The sequence below is a fragment of the Patagioenas fasciata genome, chromosome 18, assembly GCF_037038585.1.
Source record: "Patagioenas fasciata isolate bPatFas1 chromosome 18, bPatFas1.hap1, whole genome shotgun sequence".
NCBI lineage: Eukaryota > Metazoa > Chordata > Aves > Columbiformes > Columbidae > Patagioenas > Patagioenas fasciata.
In genome coordinates, this window is record NC_092537.1 from 2,906,073 (window position 1) to 2,924,368 (window position 18,296).

The window sequence follows — 18,296 nt, forward strand, 5'->3', positions numbered from 1 at the left end:
CCGGGGGCGGCCCCGCCGCGCTGCCCGGCTCCCGGCGCCCTGCCCGGCTCCCGGCGCCCTGCCCGGCTCCCGCCGCTTCCCCGGTGCCGCCGTTTCGGCAGGTGGCCGCGCCCGGGGCCGGGCAGGTGAGCCCCGCTGGGGCACAGCTGTGTCCCCTCGCGTCCCCCGCCTCTGTCGCATCCCCCTCCAGGGGGGTGGGTTGCGGCTCGGTGCCCCGAGGGGCCCGAGCAGGGGGAGCCCCTGAACTTGAGGCGCTCGGGGGGCAGAGATGAGCGGGATCTGGACACCATCGCTTCCCAAACCACGCAGATTTGTTTCCTCACCTCCCGTCCCCCCGTCCCGGTTCTGCTCGGCCGGGCTCACCCGCGGAGCCCCCGGCGCGGTGCCCGCCCTCCCGGCGCGGGGGGAGCTCGGCCGGCGCTCCAGCTGCTGCCGCACAAACCCGCGGGTTTTGTGTTTCAGACTGAGGGTCTTGCTGTTGTGTGGCACAACTTCTGCAGCTCTGCCTTTAACTTTGCGATCGGTGCCTGCTTTATTTCCTCCTGCTTGCGGAGGGAGGGCAGGGAGACGGGGAATGCACGGTGACCCCGTACGCGTTTAGGAAAGGGAGGGTTATTTTTTAAGAGAAGGGTTCCTGCTACAGGGAGGGGAGGAAAACTTCATACCAACACCCTCATTACTAAGCTGCTGGGAGGAAAATACACCTACCAGTTCCTGCCGTGCCCTCGTTTGGGCAGGGTTGCAGCTCTGCTGAAGGCCGAGCCGCTCGGCTCTCCGCTGCTGGCGGGTCAGTGCTGCCCAGCACCCAATCCTGCACCCTTCTCTGCCCAGCACCCCCCGTTCCCAGCGGTGCCCGTGGGGGCTGAGTCTCCCGGCCCCTGCCCTGCGCCCCCCGCCAGCCGAGGCGGGAGGAGCGGGGGCGTTCGTTGCGTTTAGGTGAATGTTTTGTACGCTCGGCGAGTGTGCAGCATAAACAACTTGAGCTTCTCCTCCCTTCCCTGCGATGTGCCTCAGCCGCAGCCGCAGCCTTGCTCTGCCGCTGGAGTTTTCGCTGTGCGTTTTGGCTGCTAGAAATGAAAGCTGTGATTTATTTTGGAGAAAGTTGTAAAAGATCTCGGAGCGTCTGTACCCAGCTGGTTCTGCGTCTGTCGCAGGTGTCTTGCTCTTCTCCTATGTTTATGCATCCGGGCACAGACCTTTGCCTTCCTTCTTGAGCATTTCTCAGTTTGCATGCTGGAGAGAAGACTGTGAGTGCTCCAGAAATGCCTGAAATATGTTTGCGGAGTAAGGAAGGAAATCTTCAGGTGGTAGAGCACAAAAGAAACAAGGAGAAACAGATCAGTTTTGAGCATGTTGTGTTTTTTTTAAGTAATTTTTTCCTATTTGAGAAAGAAAATGCGAGATTTGGTAACGTAGAAGCGAGAGACCTTCAGAAACGGCTTCCAAGTTATCTAAACCAGGATTAACCGTGCAGCATCTTTTCACACCTCCCAATTATTGTCAGACTGTGGCCGTGCAGATAAGTAGCACAATTAGAAACTGAAGTGTAGTTCTGAGGTGAGATGACAGCATGGATTTGAAAGCGAAAGGGTGTCCTGGGGCTGACCGGGCAGGACTCGCCTGCTCTCTTCTCTTGTCTTGCTACTGAGTCTAAGGAGGCTCTTAACATTCACCTGATGAGCATCTGACAACTGGAAAACTTGTTTTGTTTCCTCATTTGAAGGCAAACAACTCTTGAATAACTATCAGACACCACGCAAAGTGCTTTATCTATTTCCAGAATGACACATCACAATTAATATTTGTTTTAAGGTATAAAGAACTGTAAATACCACCTTTCAGTGAACTGCACCAATAGATTGGTTTACTTAGATTACGTTAGACCGGGTAATATTTAAGGAAATTCTTTACTGCCTCCTTATCTAAACAACTTATTAAACAACTTTAACCTATGTGCTTTGTTTCTCAAGTGCTTATTTGTTTTATGAGCTTTGAAAATATATTCAACTGCTGGGGCAGTGGACTGCAGCTGGTTAGTGGTGGGAATTCAGCCCAAACCCCGAAGCATGATTGTGCTTTAGAGCAGATAATCCAGGAATGTTCTTTACAAATATGTCTAAAAGCATGAAGAATTCTCTGAAGTCTGTTTCGTGTTCTCAGTCCTGCTGCCAGCGTTCTGCAATTGCATTTGCACACTTCTAGTATGTGCTTTTCACTTTGAAAACGAGAGAGAACAGCAGCAAAATGACAGTACAGAATAGTCACATATGCTGCCAAATCAAATTTCATATTTCTTCTGTTCGTCTCACTTTAGGCCAACATAAAGCAATAACGGGTAGAGACTCTTGCGTAGAAATCTGCAGAAATGCTCTAAGTTGTGTGAATTCAGTTCAGGAACGGCGTGCTAATTGTTTGTCCCATCTCTAGAAATGAGTGGGAAAATGGTCAATATAATTTTTTGTTTTTAAAAAAACATTTCCACCAACTTCATAACTAAAGTTGATGTTGTTAATTGCCAACAGCCTCTTGCTGGCTTCTGCAGTCCATGGCTTTGGTTCGTTTGTCTGCAGCTCTGCAAATGAGAAACGCTCTGCAGAGAGGGAAAGTGCAGGGAAATGTTTGCAGGGAGGACACTCCAAACATTGATTTCTGTGGAAAGAGGATGTTGATACCTTTAAAGAGAAACAAACCAGCAAGAGTGAAATTTGCCAGGGGTATAATATCTATATATATATAGGAAATGTGGCTCCCAGGTACAACCCTGGTGTGTCACTGTGTTCATCGGTGAAGCAGGACACGCACGTTTGTGGTGGAAATGGAGCAAGGGAGGTGGAAGAGCAATCAGTGCGAAACCCATGGGCCTGTTGTCTTCTTTGTATAGAAACAAGCAAAACCTTTAACCTGGGATGCGGAACAGCATTGCCCCACAACCCTGAAACTGGGGTAGAAAACTAAGTCTGCTCTGTGTTGTAGGTCTGTGCTAGAACTTGGAATATTTTACATTTCCTTAAGTATATGTGTGACATTAAATGAGTTACAATATTGTGCGCTAATCACAGATGATGATAATTGTAGATCCAAAATAACTCATAAAATGATAATAATAAAAAGAATTTGTTGCCAGAAGCTGCAGTCGCATAGCTGGTGACAGCTATTGTTCTCTACTCCGAAACGGGTGGGCTGCTCTGCGTTGTGCATCCGAAAATCTGTTGCTGTCTTAGCAAAATCTGAACTAATTTAATATGAGGTTATTTTTATGTTGTTGTAGATCATTGAGAAGAAATTATAACTCAACATACTAAGACAGGTTTCTCTGTGTTTTCTTTCTGCAGGGGATTTGGGAAGCAAGGATTTCAGTGCCAAGGTAAGTCACTAACGCTTTGTTGGCCTGTGCGTGTTGCTGTGTCTTATTGTGAAGGCAAAACTTGCCCACAGCAGGAGAAACGAGCCTGGAAGAACTAAGAGAGCACCTCTGCCTGTGGAAATTCTAAAGGAAGACAACTCAAATAGCTATCGGTTTTTATATCGTATGCCTTGAACAATCAAGTAATTGTTCACAGTGTAATAACACCAAAAGTGCTTGGTTTTTGTTTTGTTTTTAATCTCATCATAGTAAATGTCATCTAATGTACATGTGCTGCAGCTTCTAACTTTCCATGGAAATAATCCGTGCAATTTAGCTTTTGCAGAGACCATTTTTCACATCAGCAGCTCTTGTCTGTGTGGGCGTTTTGGAAAATGGATTCACTTTCTAGTCATATGGCTGCTTTTCATAAATCAGACTCCCTGGTTTTAATTTTCATGCACTGGATGTTTAGGAGGACCTTTGGTTTGAACTGCCTTTTAGGACACACAGCATTTTTCTATCTTATGTAATACTCGATTACAAAAATATTCCGCCCCTACAAAACCACTGATTTAATAGATTCTACTAACCTTGAGAAATGGAAAGCTGCTGTAGTGGAAGATAACTATATACATGAAAGCCACAGCTCGATATGCTGTATACTCACATGTTCTGTATTTTTGCCAAATTCTTATCATTATTTAGTCTTTAATAATGCAATAACCACACTATTGCTATTGTTTTTTCTATGTCGTATGTTTACCTAATCAGGATGGGGCTTTTTTGTTGTCCCTTTCTCCCCCCTTCCCTGTTGTTTCAGCTGCACATGTGCAGTGTGTGCTCATGAGCTGCCCTTTGCCTTGCTTCTTTCATTGCATTTTTAGCGGTTATTTGCTAATGCTCTAGAACATCATTGACTATCCTGAACATCGCTTTTACTTAGTAATTGGTGAAATTACGGATTCTGTGGTATTTCTGTGGAAGCTGATGTTAGCTGATACTTCTTGAAATGAAACCTTTGAGAAACTGAAGGTAAAAGGCTGATGTCTTTAAAGATGTTGCAATAGTTTTCCTTCTGCAAGTAGAAACTTGCAGAGAGACATGCGGTGAAAATGTTGTGTGCTTTATGAAGGTAAGCGCGCAGCCATGGTTTTACTATGAATCTTTTATAGAAAATCCTCCGTGTCCCAAGGTGTTAATACTGAATTCTGTAGATCCTGCAGGTTTTTTGCTGCTCATCGCATCCAGATGGGTCTGCAGCCCCCAGTGGGCAGTGAAATGGCATTTCCCGAATCCCATTCAGGATCGCAGTGGGTCCGAGTTGAAGAATAGATCTTCATTACAGGTTTCCATCACTACAGATGTTCATTACAGTCCATTACAGATTCCAGTGTAGAAAATAACGGGGGCTGCATTTGGATTCTGCAGTTATCTCAGGTTTTGCCGTTCGCACAATGATGACTTGGTCTTGTTTTCTGTCCAGGAGCTGGTGGCTCAGATTGGCCACGATCCACTGGCCTGAGCCACGGGCCTGGTTTGCTGTGGCGCTTCATTTCCAGCGCTCGGGATTTTGTGGCCAGAATTCCTTCTACCATCCTCATTCTGGTGAACTAGCAATAATTTTGTCCGATCAGGGCTAATCTTTATAAAGCTAGTTAGAAATTTGAGTTCAGTCTCATTTCCCTCCAAATACTATGAACACAACCAAGAGTAGAGCGGCTTGATTTACGTTTAAGTGCTTCAGAGAGTTCGTTCTCTTAGGATCATAGTCCTGAATAATAAAACTTCTGTGATAAAGTGAAGCAGCTGAATCAGTGTTTTTCAGTTCAACTTCCTGAAGCTTCCATCTGTAAAGTTATCGGCTAAAGGTGGGGAGAGAAATGAGTGAGGACGTGAAGAATTTAGAAAAAGTGAAACTAGAGGTTAAGTTGCAAAAAACCACCTTAGTTTCTTTAAGAAAGAATGATAAAGGAAGAATAAATGGGAATTTCGGTACGATGTGAAGGAAGGAATATTACAGCGACAGCTCCTACGGTAACGATAGTTCTTGGTCCATCAGAGTTGTACTATAAGAAACCTTTTTAGCTCTCTTTTCAAGGGTCTTGTAAAATCTCTTGCTAGAAGGAAACCCAGTGTCGGACAGGGTTCAGAGTTGGGTGCTTTTCTCATTTCCAGAGTTGTTTTAATTCCTCTGGCCTTTGTTGCCGAAGGGGAGAGGAAAGGTCCATAATAGTCATGCATCAAACTCTAATGATGCTTCTCCTCTAAGGAACTGCAATTATTCTATGACTGTTTGTGTTAGTGATTCCTTAATTAAACAGAAGGCCTAACTTTGCTTTTGTGCAGTGTTAAACATTGCCGCTAACCCCGTGTATTTTCGTATGTTTTAAAACTTCTTTAAAAAAGTGTCGCACAAAATGCAGTTCTAGTTTTAATTTTAAAAGGTGCTCTCAAAAGAAAGGATTTTTATGTTTAAATTTAATTTAAATTAAAACTTGATGCTGTGTCATAATGGTCTTTTTTTAGGCCACTCATACTTTTTACCATCAGGCTTGCTTGGAGCATGTTTTCAGTTGCCTGTAATCATTTTGCCTGTGTTTCTACTGTAATGTTCAGCTTCAGCATTACGTAAAACCATTCAAATGAATTCTTTGCAATTGAAGATAAAGCTTTGTAAGGATATAAATAAAAATATTTACAATTTTTTTTTTCCCCTCCTTATTTTTATGGGATCCCTATGAATTTGCAAAAGACAATAAATTCAGTTTAGGTCTGTCTTTTATTGCAGCGGAGGTTCAGGGTGCAATTGCATTATTACCGCGCAAACGCTTCGCGAGAGTCACTTCACGTCCTAAGCGGTCGGTCTGTATTAATGTGCGTGTTTTACCGCGCCGGGCTGTGCTGGCAACCACATCTGCAGAACGGCCACCGAGTTTCACAGCTGCCACTTGTGGTCTGCGCAATTCTGGGGCAGCATCACAAATCAGTATTTCGTAGGGAGGTTTTGGGGTCGCGAAGCATCACTCTGAGCCCATTGTTGGTTTGAAAATGAATTTGGAAGAGTTCAGCTAGATTAACTTTCTCCTAAGGAGCATTATTATTAGTGCTTCCTGTTATTAGGAAGCGTTTTGCTGCCTGGAGTTTGTGTTTTATTGTTGATTTATGCAAACATGCAGCATCCTAAAATGTGATTCTGAGATGGGAGCTCTCTTTGATTTTGCTGTTTGTTGATGGTGGTGGTGAAAACACAATGGTAAGATTGTTTAAGCAAGTTACGGCTTTGTGTTGTTTCCTTCCATTGCCAAGCGGGACAGCAAGCTGTCTGTGACACACGTGAAAATAACTGCAAGATGGATGTGAAAAATTGAATAATGTAAAGCATTTTCCAGTCTGTGACAGTCAGAAAGTTCCTCTCTTGAGAAAGCAGACTTTAAATCTGTTCGATTTGTGAGAAAAGTGATAGTGATTCGCTAGGATGCAAAGAATGTATAGTGGAGAACATAACGTATGTTTTGAGGGTGTTTTAAGCTCGGCACTGAAGGCTCAGCAAGTTCCTGCAGCTAAAAGTATTTTTAGTTACAGTAATACGTGATCGAGTCGTGTTCCTGATTAAAGGCCTGTCGTTAATTCTCCCAAATGGTCAAAAATTGTAGTTATTAACTGCAAGTTTTCCCTCTTTTAGGTGGTTTCTGTAGGGTCTGCTGAAGTGCAATATTGTGCTGTAGTTCAGTTCTGAAACACATTTGGCTTAAGGATCGAGATTTAGTTCTTGGTTTTCCATCATGGTAGTTGCGTTCACCTACCAGCAGTTTCATGCTCATTTTACTATCCACATTTTCCTTCGTAACAAAAGAACCCCAGTGTAATAATGAAAAATGTATTCCCTTGCTGTGTTGCTTCTCATAAAAATAGTTGCTTCTTCCTTACTTGGAAATGTTATTGCTGAAGGGTGGATAAGATAAAGTTCCCCTCTCTGCGGCAGAGCTGCTTCTCTTGTATCATTATCATTTTTGCGGTGAGATCGGATATTACAGACCACGGTTTGAACAACGTGTGTGTTTTCCTCTGTGCTCTTCATATTACTTATTAGTCATATGCTACCGTTTATATTAACTGACATTTCTATAAGCCCGAGACCGAGAAATGAATTCTCTGGAAGTCGCTGGGAGGCTGTGACTGATGATGCTTTCTGTGTAATTAACGGCCAGCGTGAGATCTCCCAAGATGGGACTTTACTCTTGATGTACTGAAAGCAGCTGACTCATTAATACACTCCCATGCAGATAACTTGGAGGTACCTGCTCAGAAACCTCCAGAGCAATAACCAGGATGCACACACACAACCCCCAACAACAACAAAATAACACAACACATTGAAGCCACCCGGGAGCACAAATTGTGTTTGCACACGGTTTCCGTGATTCCTTGCCCAGCTCTGTCCCTGCTGTTGGTCTTTGCCCTCTGTGGACTGCGTGTCTCTGGGCTGCTCCTCGTCACCAGCGATTTTAATGACCTGCGGACAGTGTGACGTACACATCATAAGCACGCAGATAAGATGCTTATTGTGCATTTGTCTTGTCAGCTTTTATTTATTCTGCCCCTCCTTCGGCTGTCCCTTTTCCTTCCCTTCCAACATACAGCCCAGACTATGAGTATTCTGTTAATTGTCTGATACGAGCGTAGGTTGAGATTCTGTTCCCTGTCCCTGCGGTTGAACTCGGAGAGATCTCAGTCTGTAGTGAGAACAGCCCTGACATGCAGATGAAACTCCCGAGTCTTAATGAGCGCAAATGCATTAGTGTCGGTTCTGATCAGGAAAGCCCTTTGGAAATGTGTATCTGAGTTATCCCCGTTTTTACAGAGCTTGGGTGCGTGTTACTGGGCGCTTTTGGAGCGTGCGAAGGTGCATGTTTGGTGTCCTGCAGGTGCCAGAGGGTGTTGGGTTCATGGATCACGCAGCAGCTGATGCCGCAGAAACCCCCTGAAATGCAAAGTGTTTGGGTGTCTGTTTGTAGCACTGCTTTCCCTTACAAATCTGTTCCTGTTTGAGCATCGCTCGGTAATATAGACATGGAGGTTGTGCTTGCAGCAGTTGTTTCCTGCGTGGGGAAGGGGCCGTCTTGTCTTTGAGCACCATTGCTCTATGGAAGGGACAACAGGGCATCACTGTCAGAAGAGCAAAGAGGCTTGAATCCATATTTGTGAGGAATCTGTTACTACAGTCGTGTGCATCACTAAAAAAAGTCTATATATCAAATATATGCACAATTCACTCTGCATAGAACATGACAGTGAAATGGAGAAATCTGCCCTGGTAGTTCTATTTTCCTGGAAAATTTCCTTGGTGATAATTGTGCTCATCAAAACCGGAACATAATTAAATCTTATCTTGCAGCAAAAGCTTTTTTTCTTGTATTACATCCCAGCTTCACCCTTCCCACACTTGTAGTACGTGAAGTTTTGTGTACTCGGCTCGGTTGGATACCCCAGCAGTGTGTTCCAGTTAAAAGAAACGGACTGTTCCAGTGCCCTGGATGCGATTGTGCGGAGCTCTGCAGCTTCTAATTAAACATGTGGGAGTGAAGCTCGTTCCGAGCTGACAGATAAACCAGTTTGAGTCCCGGGCAAGATAAAGTTTGGCATATTCTTCATTCTGCCCTCTGCTTTGGTGCAATACCGCACATCAGCTGCTGATTTGCAGCCACATATGGCGTTAATTTTATACAAGTTTTCTGTGGATGCGACTTGTGCCGTGAGCAGAATTTAATGAAATGCTGGAAAGTTGCAGAAAGAGGGAGAAAACAGATTTCCCTGTTGGGATGCATTGGTAATGATTTCTTTGATGTTTGTTTTTTTGTGGGTTGTTTCCTCTTTAGGGTGAAAGGTAAAAATAATAAGTTATTTAATATATACTCCGGGCTCAGTTTTTCAGTTTTACGTGTGCAGCAGAAAGCATAAAAGTCTAAGAGCAAAGGGCTCCCTTGTGTATAATTAATAACAGAAACTGCCCTTTAAGTGTTTTTAGATTCTTGTAGATGCTGAACATGGCAATCGTAGCTGATTTCCGCGGTGCTCGCTGAAGATGTGCAGGGGGGCTGGTTATCGGCAGTTAATGTTTCGATTGCAGCTGTTTATGAAAACTGCCTTCCAGAACAGTGATTCATAAGTTACCTTGCGAGTCAGGCAACCAAACGCGTGCGTTTCTGTGGCTTTCGTTGTTGTTTGCGCTGGTCTCTTAATTATCGTTTGATTTACATGAAGTTTTTTGGTTCCTTTCTGCAATTATACAGCTTAGACCGTAAGGTACTGCGGACACATACGCCTTTTTTCTTTGGAATATCTTCGATTGTCTATTTTGAAATCACATTTCTGTCTTTATTAATTAAAATCTTTTCGTCAAATGAGCTTTATTAGAAATCTGGAATATGTCCCTATAGGCGTTGCAGCCATTTCCTCTTTTCTACTTCAGCTTCAATCAAAAGAAGCATATAAAGCAATTAATATTGTATATGTTGCAAGCATTTGCATATAGATAAATGAAGCTCGGCGTTGCATTTGGAAGTTGCAGTTTTTATTCTGGAGCGAAACTTTGAAGATTGCATTTCTGAAAACTACATGCTTTTCTTCTGGATGATCCTTAAAATGAGAGCGCAATGAATATTGGTACCAGTTTAATTAACCATTTTCAGATTTTTAATCAGATGTTTAGAAGCCGGGGTTCTGTGTGCTCGAGTTTCAAACCCACTAATAATGTGCATCACTGCGTGTCCTTAGTACATGGTAAGAACAGATCAGCAGTGACTCAAAGTGGATCAGGTCCTATCCTTCCTTATTTTACTGTTAACCTTGGGGAAAGTCCATACTACAAGATACAGGCTGAAGACAGAAATTTGTATTTCAAAGAGTGTTGAACTTTGTTCTCAGTGTAACTCTCTTTCCAAGGCACAGACATTTCACTCTTCACGTTCATTTTAAATTAATAGCATTTTTAACTTCCCCGGAATGTACTAAATGTGTTATTTTAGCTCCTCAGTAAACAAGAGATTATTCATGTGTGAGGATGAGTTGGAAGAACAGTTTATCTTCTTGCAACTTCTAGTCTGTGCTGGGTTTGTATTTTGTTTTTCAGTCACCAGGGCATGGGCCAGAATCCACTTTGAAGTATTCATGTCCTCTATACATTGATCGCTAGATGCCAAACAATCCCCCTCATAATTAATTGTTCCTGTTGAATTATGCCTGCGGTAATTGTGCCACGACATCTGCAAGAATCATCACCTGGTACCTGCACTGGTTGTCCATTTATTGCACACGTGCTTTGGTGCATGTCTGGAGACGATGGGATCCTCAAGGTGATGATGGGTTCTGGGCAGCTTCATTTCCTTCTCTTCCAGACTTTTAGAAAACAAATGGATTTCAACCTAACAATTCCCTGAATTCGTTCGACTCGGAGAAATTGTTAAATAATTGCATTACAATAGATATAGAAATAGACTAATCCAACGGAGTTGACTACAAGGATAGATATGTGTATTTATTCAAGTTTTCCCATCATGGCACGTTAGTTCATTGAATTTGTGATGTGCTCTAAAATTAGTCAGATTTTGGATTGCTCTTACCTTGTTTGCTGACTTTTGCTTTAAATGAATTAAATTTGAGAGCATTCCAAGTATGTCAGTTTTATATCTTCCTTTCTTGTCATCAGCTTTTACAAATTACATCTGTTTGCTGTATCTTTATGAGATGGAACTCCTCTGTCAATGCAAGCGGATGCAGACGCGGTGGAAAGCAATAGGTACGCTCCTGTGCGGGGTATTTTTCAGTTCTTCTGAGTGCACGTAGGCCCCTCGGGATGAATGTTGCAAGATTACAGAAAGGAGGAAAAGATCATTTTGCTTATATTCTGTTTCAAATATTTCGATGCCTAGATGTTGCTCAGACCTCTTTTTGACGTTAGTGGGAGATGCTCAGGTGTGAGCTCAATAAATCTGGTTGTGCAGCTTAGTTAACGTGCCGCTGACGCCCGCCCTTGCCGACGTGTGTAGAAGTCAGCAAAGCTTAGTTCTAAGCCTTGTCTCAGCCTCCTGATGCTGCCTGATGGGGAAAGGTTTAGTTGTGTTTGTATAAACTCTGTTCGTTTGATTAAGCTTGAGCTTCTTTGAACACTTTGCAAAGGCAGAATTATGTTGGATATTATTAAACCTGGTACAAGACCAGGTGTCATTTTCGTTTTAGAATAGAAATACATTATATTACAAATATTTAAGGCTTGTATTTCTACAGTGAGGGTGGTGAGACCCAGGCCAGGCTGGACGGGGTTCTGAGCAACCTGAGCTGGTGGAGATGTCCCTGCTCGTGGCAGGGGTGGCACTGGATGGGCTTTGAAGGTCCCTTCAACCCAAATGCTTCTGTGATTCTATAATTTGGTATATCCTGCATCATCATGTTGTGGCAGCAAATGTTTCTACGCAGTTACTATGGGTTTGTTGTCAAGCATCCTGAAGACAGCAGGGTCCGTAGTTTCGGGGGTGCTCCTGGAAGTCCCTCAAACGGGGCATCCCCGGGAGCCTTGGACTGCTTCGGTATCTGGGTCAGATCTAATGGAGCAGACGTGCTTGACTTTGACATTTTGCTCAATGTGCCTTGTTCTAGTACATGTTACTTTTTTATTACTAGAATACAAAATGTAAAAGAACACTGTAAAATATTTGATAATAGAGCTGTTTCTATATTGGGAAGAGGGAGGGCAAACCTTTGTCACCATCGCATCCCTTTCCTGAGTTCTGTAGAAGGTCTTGACTTCAGATCCTTTTGTTTCCTGCCTTAAACTCCTCTCTGGGTCCGTGGTGTTGTATTTATAGTCATAGACCATAACTGCAGCCCCAGTTTTAAACAACCCCGTTGCTGTAATGGGCATATAAAGTCCCAAGGCTTTTTACTGCTGGTGTCATCTTAAGTGCTTTTGAATCCTGATAAGAGAACAATGGAATGTGGGTGGTAACGTTAATGAGACTGACAGTGACTGAGGCTTCGTGTTGGTAGGAACTGAGTGAACAAATTCATTGATGCAAGGCCATGAGGTTATGGACACCTCGGTCTTGGAGTATTGATTAAGTAAATGTGTAGCTGAAGATTGTTGAAGGGAATAAAAGGCTTTGTTGTATAGCATTAATGCATCAGGGAGGTCTAACTGGGTTTACGCAGGTTTCTCTAAGCAAGCTCTCTGAAAAAAGAACTGATAAATACGCTCAGTAAGTTTTCATGAAGTCCTAAACACTGCCTATGGAGCTCATTTTGTGATTTACATCAGTACATTAGAAAGAGTACTAATTGTAGAATTCAATTTTTAATAAATCTTGCTCCTTCTTGTTTTTTATTCAACTTATGCAGATATTGACCTTTGAATTCTTCTCATTGCCTGTGTTTGAGCTCGCTTTGAAGGGAGGGGTGGGGTGTGTGTGCTATCATCTTTAAGCTTTTGTTGTAATAATTAAAAGGGCAGCGTCAGACACGTGGATCTTTTGACATTTAACATGGCAAAATGAAAAGGAAATTGTTGACAAAATCAGTAGGGTTGATTTAAGAACCATCAAGTGTGAAGTGCAGGGAATGGAAACTGGGCTGGCCAGGAGGTACCACAACCCATGTCCTTCCCGAGCCTCCCGAACGCAGTCCGGATCAGGTCTGTGCTCAAGGACATTCTTTGTAAGAGTGTAGGATTGTATTAATGTGCAGCTAATAAATGTTCTTAGTATTTTAAAGCCTGGATTTTGCAAGCTGCTTTGTATGAATGGATCAGGATCGCGGTCAATGCGCGTCTGTTATTGTTCTATATGGAACAACAGTTGGGATCCGACCTTAGTCTGTAGTTAATAGTGTAGGCTTTAATACGTATTTCTGTTTGTAGTGCAGAGATCCTGCGAATAACTGAAGCCTCATAATGTGCAGAATTCAGCATTAATATTGAGTAAAGCGAGATGCCCTTGATACAAAAGGATCAGTAACCTGGCGAGGCACTGAGTGTGCTGAGATGTGCGCATATTGTGCTGTCACTTTCCATATGTTTGGGGTTTTTTTGAAGTGGAAATTATTTGTTTGGCCTTAGTATTGAAGTTTCACTTTAATAGCATGATAATATCTCTTAAAATTTTACATAAAAATGTCGTATAAATAATTGATGTAATTTAGATTGTGCTAGTTATGGCGGTAGGTAAGGACAGAGCTGTAAATGCCATCTGAAACAATCATTGGATATCATATATACCTCATACAAAAAAACCAAAAAATGTATGCACATCTCTCCTAATAGAAATGAAGAAGCAGTAGTGATAAGATGCAACCCTTACTTCCTAGCTGACTTGCAGAATGGCTTCATCCCCGCACATGTATAACCCATAGATACACTGTGGGAAATAATCTCATTTTTCCCTTTTACAGCGTATTTTGGAAAAATGGAACCCTTAATTCTAGCTCTCATTGCCTGGGCAAATTAAGCTTCGACCTAGGGATAAATAAAAGCAGAATAACGTATTCTTCGATGGTATCTCTTTCTGCAGTTAGAAATTGGTCCTGCCCTGCTGGTGAGACGCAGGGTAACAGATGCGATCTTTGGATCAACCAGCCACAGCTTTTGCGTTAACCAGCCAGCAGCAAATACCACCAAATCACTGGAGTACAAGGCGCATCTGTTGGAAATCTGTTTACATCTCTTGTGAAGCAGGACGGGGAGGGCGTTGCTCGGGTGAGGGTTGGGTGAGAACCGGCTGTGCCGGCAGCGAGCGCGGCCCCGTGTCAATGGGCGCTGTTCAGAACCCGAGCAGACCTTGTCCGACTTGCGTTCGTGTGGCTTCGCTCCAACCGTTTTGATTCTCCGACTATTGCATAAGTGAATTCTGTAGTTTATTTGCGTTTTCTGACCGTGTGAAATCGGCCTGTGTGAAGCTTGGTGGGCAGTGGCGTAAATGCACGTGTGGCTTTTCAAGAGTTAAAGCTTACAGGTTTTTGTTGCTTACAATTTCAGACTTCGTCTCCACCGGATGTGTTGCCTCCTTATTTTTGAAGGAATGCTGCCTTTTTTTCTGCATTCCAAAGGAAAGCGTTAAGACTATGAATAAACCCTTTAACATTTGCTTAGCTCTCGACTTTGATATTTTATTAATTTGTTCTAATGGCATAATCCATGTTGCCATGAGGATGCTGTTCAAGGCCACATGTCGGCTCTTAGAAATGGGTGTCCTGCTGCGTTTTATAACAGCGTGTCCTAATTCTGAAGTTGCCGATTATGTATCCCTGGTGAAGTGCTCCAGCCTTTTCCCTTCCTCACTGTCTCTCCACACAAAGTGCCACGAGCCCCACGTACCTGTTGTTAAATGCGAGTGGCAATTACCGCACCAGAACCTTGCAAAGCGTTGATGTGGCACTTGGAGTGGAAGCCCTGAAGGAAGATAATGAGTTCTGTATTACTTGGTACCGCAGGATAAAACATCACTTTCTTTCAACACTCTCGGTAATGAGTCCTTCAAAAATTTCAGGCTGAAAATAGCAGAATCTTTTTGCTAATGCAGCTTTTGCAGCTTGGTTGTAGGAGTGGTAGAACACAGGTTATTATGGAACATGTGTAGCATCTGCATAACAGTTCTAAAATTAGTCAGTGCTGGGTTTCAAATGTGAATTGCTTTCAAGTCGAGTTGGGATGTGGAAACCTCTCTCTTCGTGTCTTAGTTGTGAAGTTATCCCGTGAGACCAGTTCACACAAAGATTCTATTGAACTATTTAAAATGTCAGAGTTTTCTCGGCTTCAAAGCAGCTGTGTCCAGAATGGGTTTTGTGTTGATGGGAACTCTACGCTTTCTCCAGGAGAATGCACTGAACTGGTGTGGTGGTTTTAAAATTGGGCCTGTTTCTCCAGGTTAGTTTTATTAAAAGAGCCATTTGGGAAGGTGGTGCTTTATTCTAGGGTTAAATCTGCATGCTGAGAAAATGCCAACATCTCTGATAACACAAACTCCTTACAGATTACTGATACGTTTAAAAGGCAGAAAGTTATCAGAGATGCACATGTTGTAGCTTTGCTGATTACCTGTGTGTGCATACCCTTTCTTTTCACACATGGTCTTGCAGATCATAACGTGCTTATGGGACTCGGGACTAAAAATAACCCTGGCTTTTTTTTTCCCCCTAAATATTGTCTTTAGACAATCGCACTCTGCTTTTCTGTCATTGACTTAAGGCTCTCCAAACATTAAAAATCTCATTGCGTTGAGCCTCCTTTGTGCGTTAGACTCATTGTCTCCACCTGGAAACCAGTGACATTTAGCAGTGCTTAGATTACACAGATTGTATCAGAATCGAGGACAAGAGATAAATATGTAAGACAGGGCTGTTTTTCATCCTTGCTGCACAGAGCCCTGTGCGGAGATGTATTGGTGCTCTACACGGATCCTTGTCCTCAGGAGCGGGTATGAAGGGGCTGAGTCAGTCTGAGAGCAGAGCGGTTGGAGCGGGGATCGGGCTCCGTGTTCCCCAGCAGAGCTGCTCCTGGGTTTGCCCTCGCGCTTTATTCCGCACAATAAGGTTGTTTTGGCTAGGGGGAACCTGTGGTTTTTCAAGCAGAATATTATAGAGGAGGTCACTGTCTGGAAGCAGAGTCACTTAACTCGGGCTTCAGTGAGGAATTATTTTTCTGACTCGTTATACGTGATGAATGAGCTACGTTATCTCACCGCTCTGTTCAGGTTTCTGGGGGGGATGTGTATTCTCTTCTAAACCTCTTTTGCCTTCTGTAAGATGCCACATGACTCAAGGGTTGTTTAAATGAGAACCTTTCTCGATGGCTGCTTGCTCCCTGTTCCAAAGATCATCCACTTAGCTGGCATTAATTCAGTGCGGTGATGAGTTTCTGTAAATTGCAACAACCCTGCCCATGCCAGACCTGAGCTTGTCACTGCCTCGGTGCTGCCGTTTCATCACTCGCTTGACAGGTGAGAATTTAAATCGGATTTCAGACTGAAAAGATTTTATGTATTTAGGTTGGAAAGTCAGTGTAATGCTTCCTCTGCTTTAGGCCATTGCAGGGTTTAACTTGGGAAATCTGCATGTCTGAGGGGTTTTTTGCAAATTATTATGGATACCAATAGTGTCTACTAGCCAGACTTTGTTAAATCACTGTTTGCAGCTGAAAGGTGTAAGGGCTGAAGAGGTGAACATATCTTCAGGTTAGAGTGCGGTTTGTACTATATTTCTGAAATACAGCATCCTCCTTCTAACCCCTGGCACTGGGTTTGGGTCATGATTAACACAGCAGAATTTTATCCAGTCATACCAAGGGAATCTTGTTACCATCACCGGATACTGTTTATAGAGAAGAAGCGTTTCAAAAGCTTGTTGCAGATGGTGTTCCATCTTTAAAGATAATAAGATTAAAATGTGTGACGAGCAAAAATAGGATGGTGGTGGGAAACTGTCACAACCTTTGTTGAATAGACAATGATGCAGCAGATTGATGTCCTAGCGATTTTGATGCTGGTGGAAACTTGGTACAGCTGTGTCTTAAAGCCTGGGAAAACTATTTATAGTGACTAATTTCTGCAGATAGCAACAAATTCAGCGTGCTATCACCATCTTTGGGATGTTTCCTTGTTTGAAGCTGATGGAATGAAACAGAGATGTATTAAACCCCCCGTACCTATAAACCTTCTCAGTTGCAGAAGTATTTGCTCTGTTGACATCGCGTCTTTCATCCTGGAACACCTGTTTCATCTTCAACTCTTTCTTTGCCCTCAATTTGAGTCCAATTCTTTCTAGTTTAGCAGCTCTCAAGCTTGAGGGAATGTACAGAGTTATCCTGGAGATGGCAGACGCTGCCATTCAAGCCGGGCTTTGCTGGGACCGCGGTTGAGCCTGAGCTTGTCCTACCCTGTCCCAGGTGGTTCCACCTGCCAGGCTGAAACTCGTGTGGGCCAGTTCTCTTCTCTCCCACCCCGCGAGGGATTTGTGCCTGGCAGGAGTTTACCTGCCCTGAATTTAGGCCATTGCGTTAATTTTTCATGTGAAAAGATAGGGGAAGGAAATGAAGAGAAAGCAGGGAGTTCCTGGAGTGCGCGGACAGCAGGGTTTGCGCTTTGCTGCAGCTCTGCCGTGTTTTTAGAGCACTGTGGATGTCAAGTGTGGAGGAGGAATGTGTTCTGGGAAACTCGGACTCTCACAGGATGGCGTGAAAAATGCACGTGAAAAAATCCAAAATGCACGTGAAAAAATCCAAAATGCACGTGAAAAAATCCAAAATGCACGTGAAAAAATCCAAAATGCACGTGAAAAAATTCAAAATGCACGTGAAAAAATTCAGGTTTGCATTTCACCCCTTTATCACTATTCAGATTTATTTGAAATGGAGTGTTTCCTTCATGTTGAGTCATTAGGAAGACCTTTATTTTTTTTTCAGTTGCTCATATTTTATTATTAGCAATAAGTGAAAAGTAGCCTGTGTTATTTAATTTCACTAAAGCCTTGTACGGTAGAACTTGGATCAAAAATGCCATTAGTAAATGGCAGGATCTTTTGGCTTCTGTTATTTTGCTTTGCCACTAGCATTCATTTTGGTGCACACAAAGAATATTTTAGAAATGTATTCTGAAACAGTGTTTTTTTTATTCTTTAAATGCTAAATGTAGTCATTAAGTATTATAATTAGCAATCAATTTACAATGAAGTGCCCTGTGACCTCTGTCTTTTTCCTTGCTTTACAATCAGTTTCATTTTCTTTCATTACCCTCAAGAAATCACACTCTGATCTACAACAGCCAGCTGGTCTGGGCTAAAAATAATGCAGGAACCCCTACCCTGTCTATTGGGACATTGCAGACTTTTATTTACGGCTGTATCAGAAAGAAGAGAAACTTTAATGATGTGTGATGTAGGAAAACTCTGTCACTCTTCATTAGGCATTTAATGT

The 18,296-nt window shown here is 43.0% G+C and overlaps 1 protein-coding gene across 2 annotated transcripts in view; it reads left to right on the forward strand.

Annotated features, from left to right (window-relative positions):
• Positions 1 to 18,296, forward strand: part of PRKCA (protein kinase C alpha) — a 117,695-nt gene that overhangs the window by 421 nt on the left and 98,978 nt on the right. For both annotated transcript variants that reach the window (XM_071816411.1, XM_065852241.2), the window contains exon 2: positions 3,333 to 3,364. In XM_071816411.1, the coding sequence (XP_071672512.1) occupies positions 3,333 to 3,364 (32 nt within the window). The remainder of the gene's footprint in view (positions 1 to 3,332; positions 3,365 to 18,296) is intronic.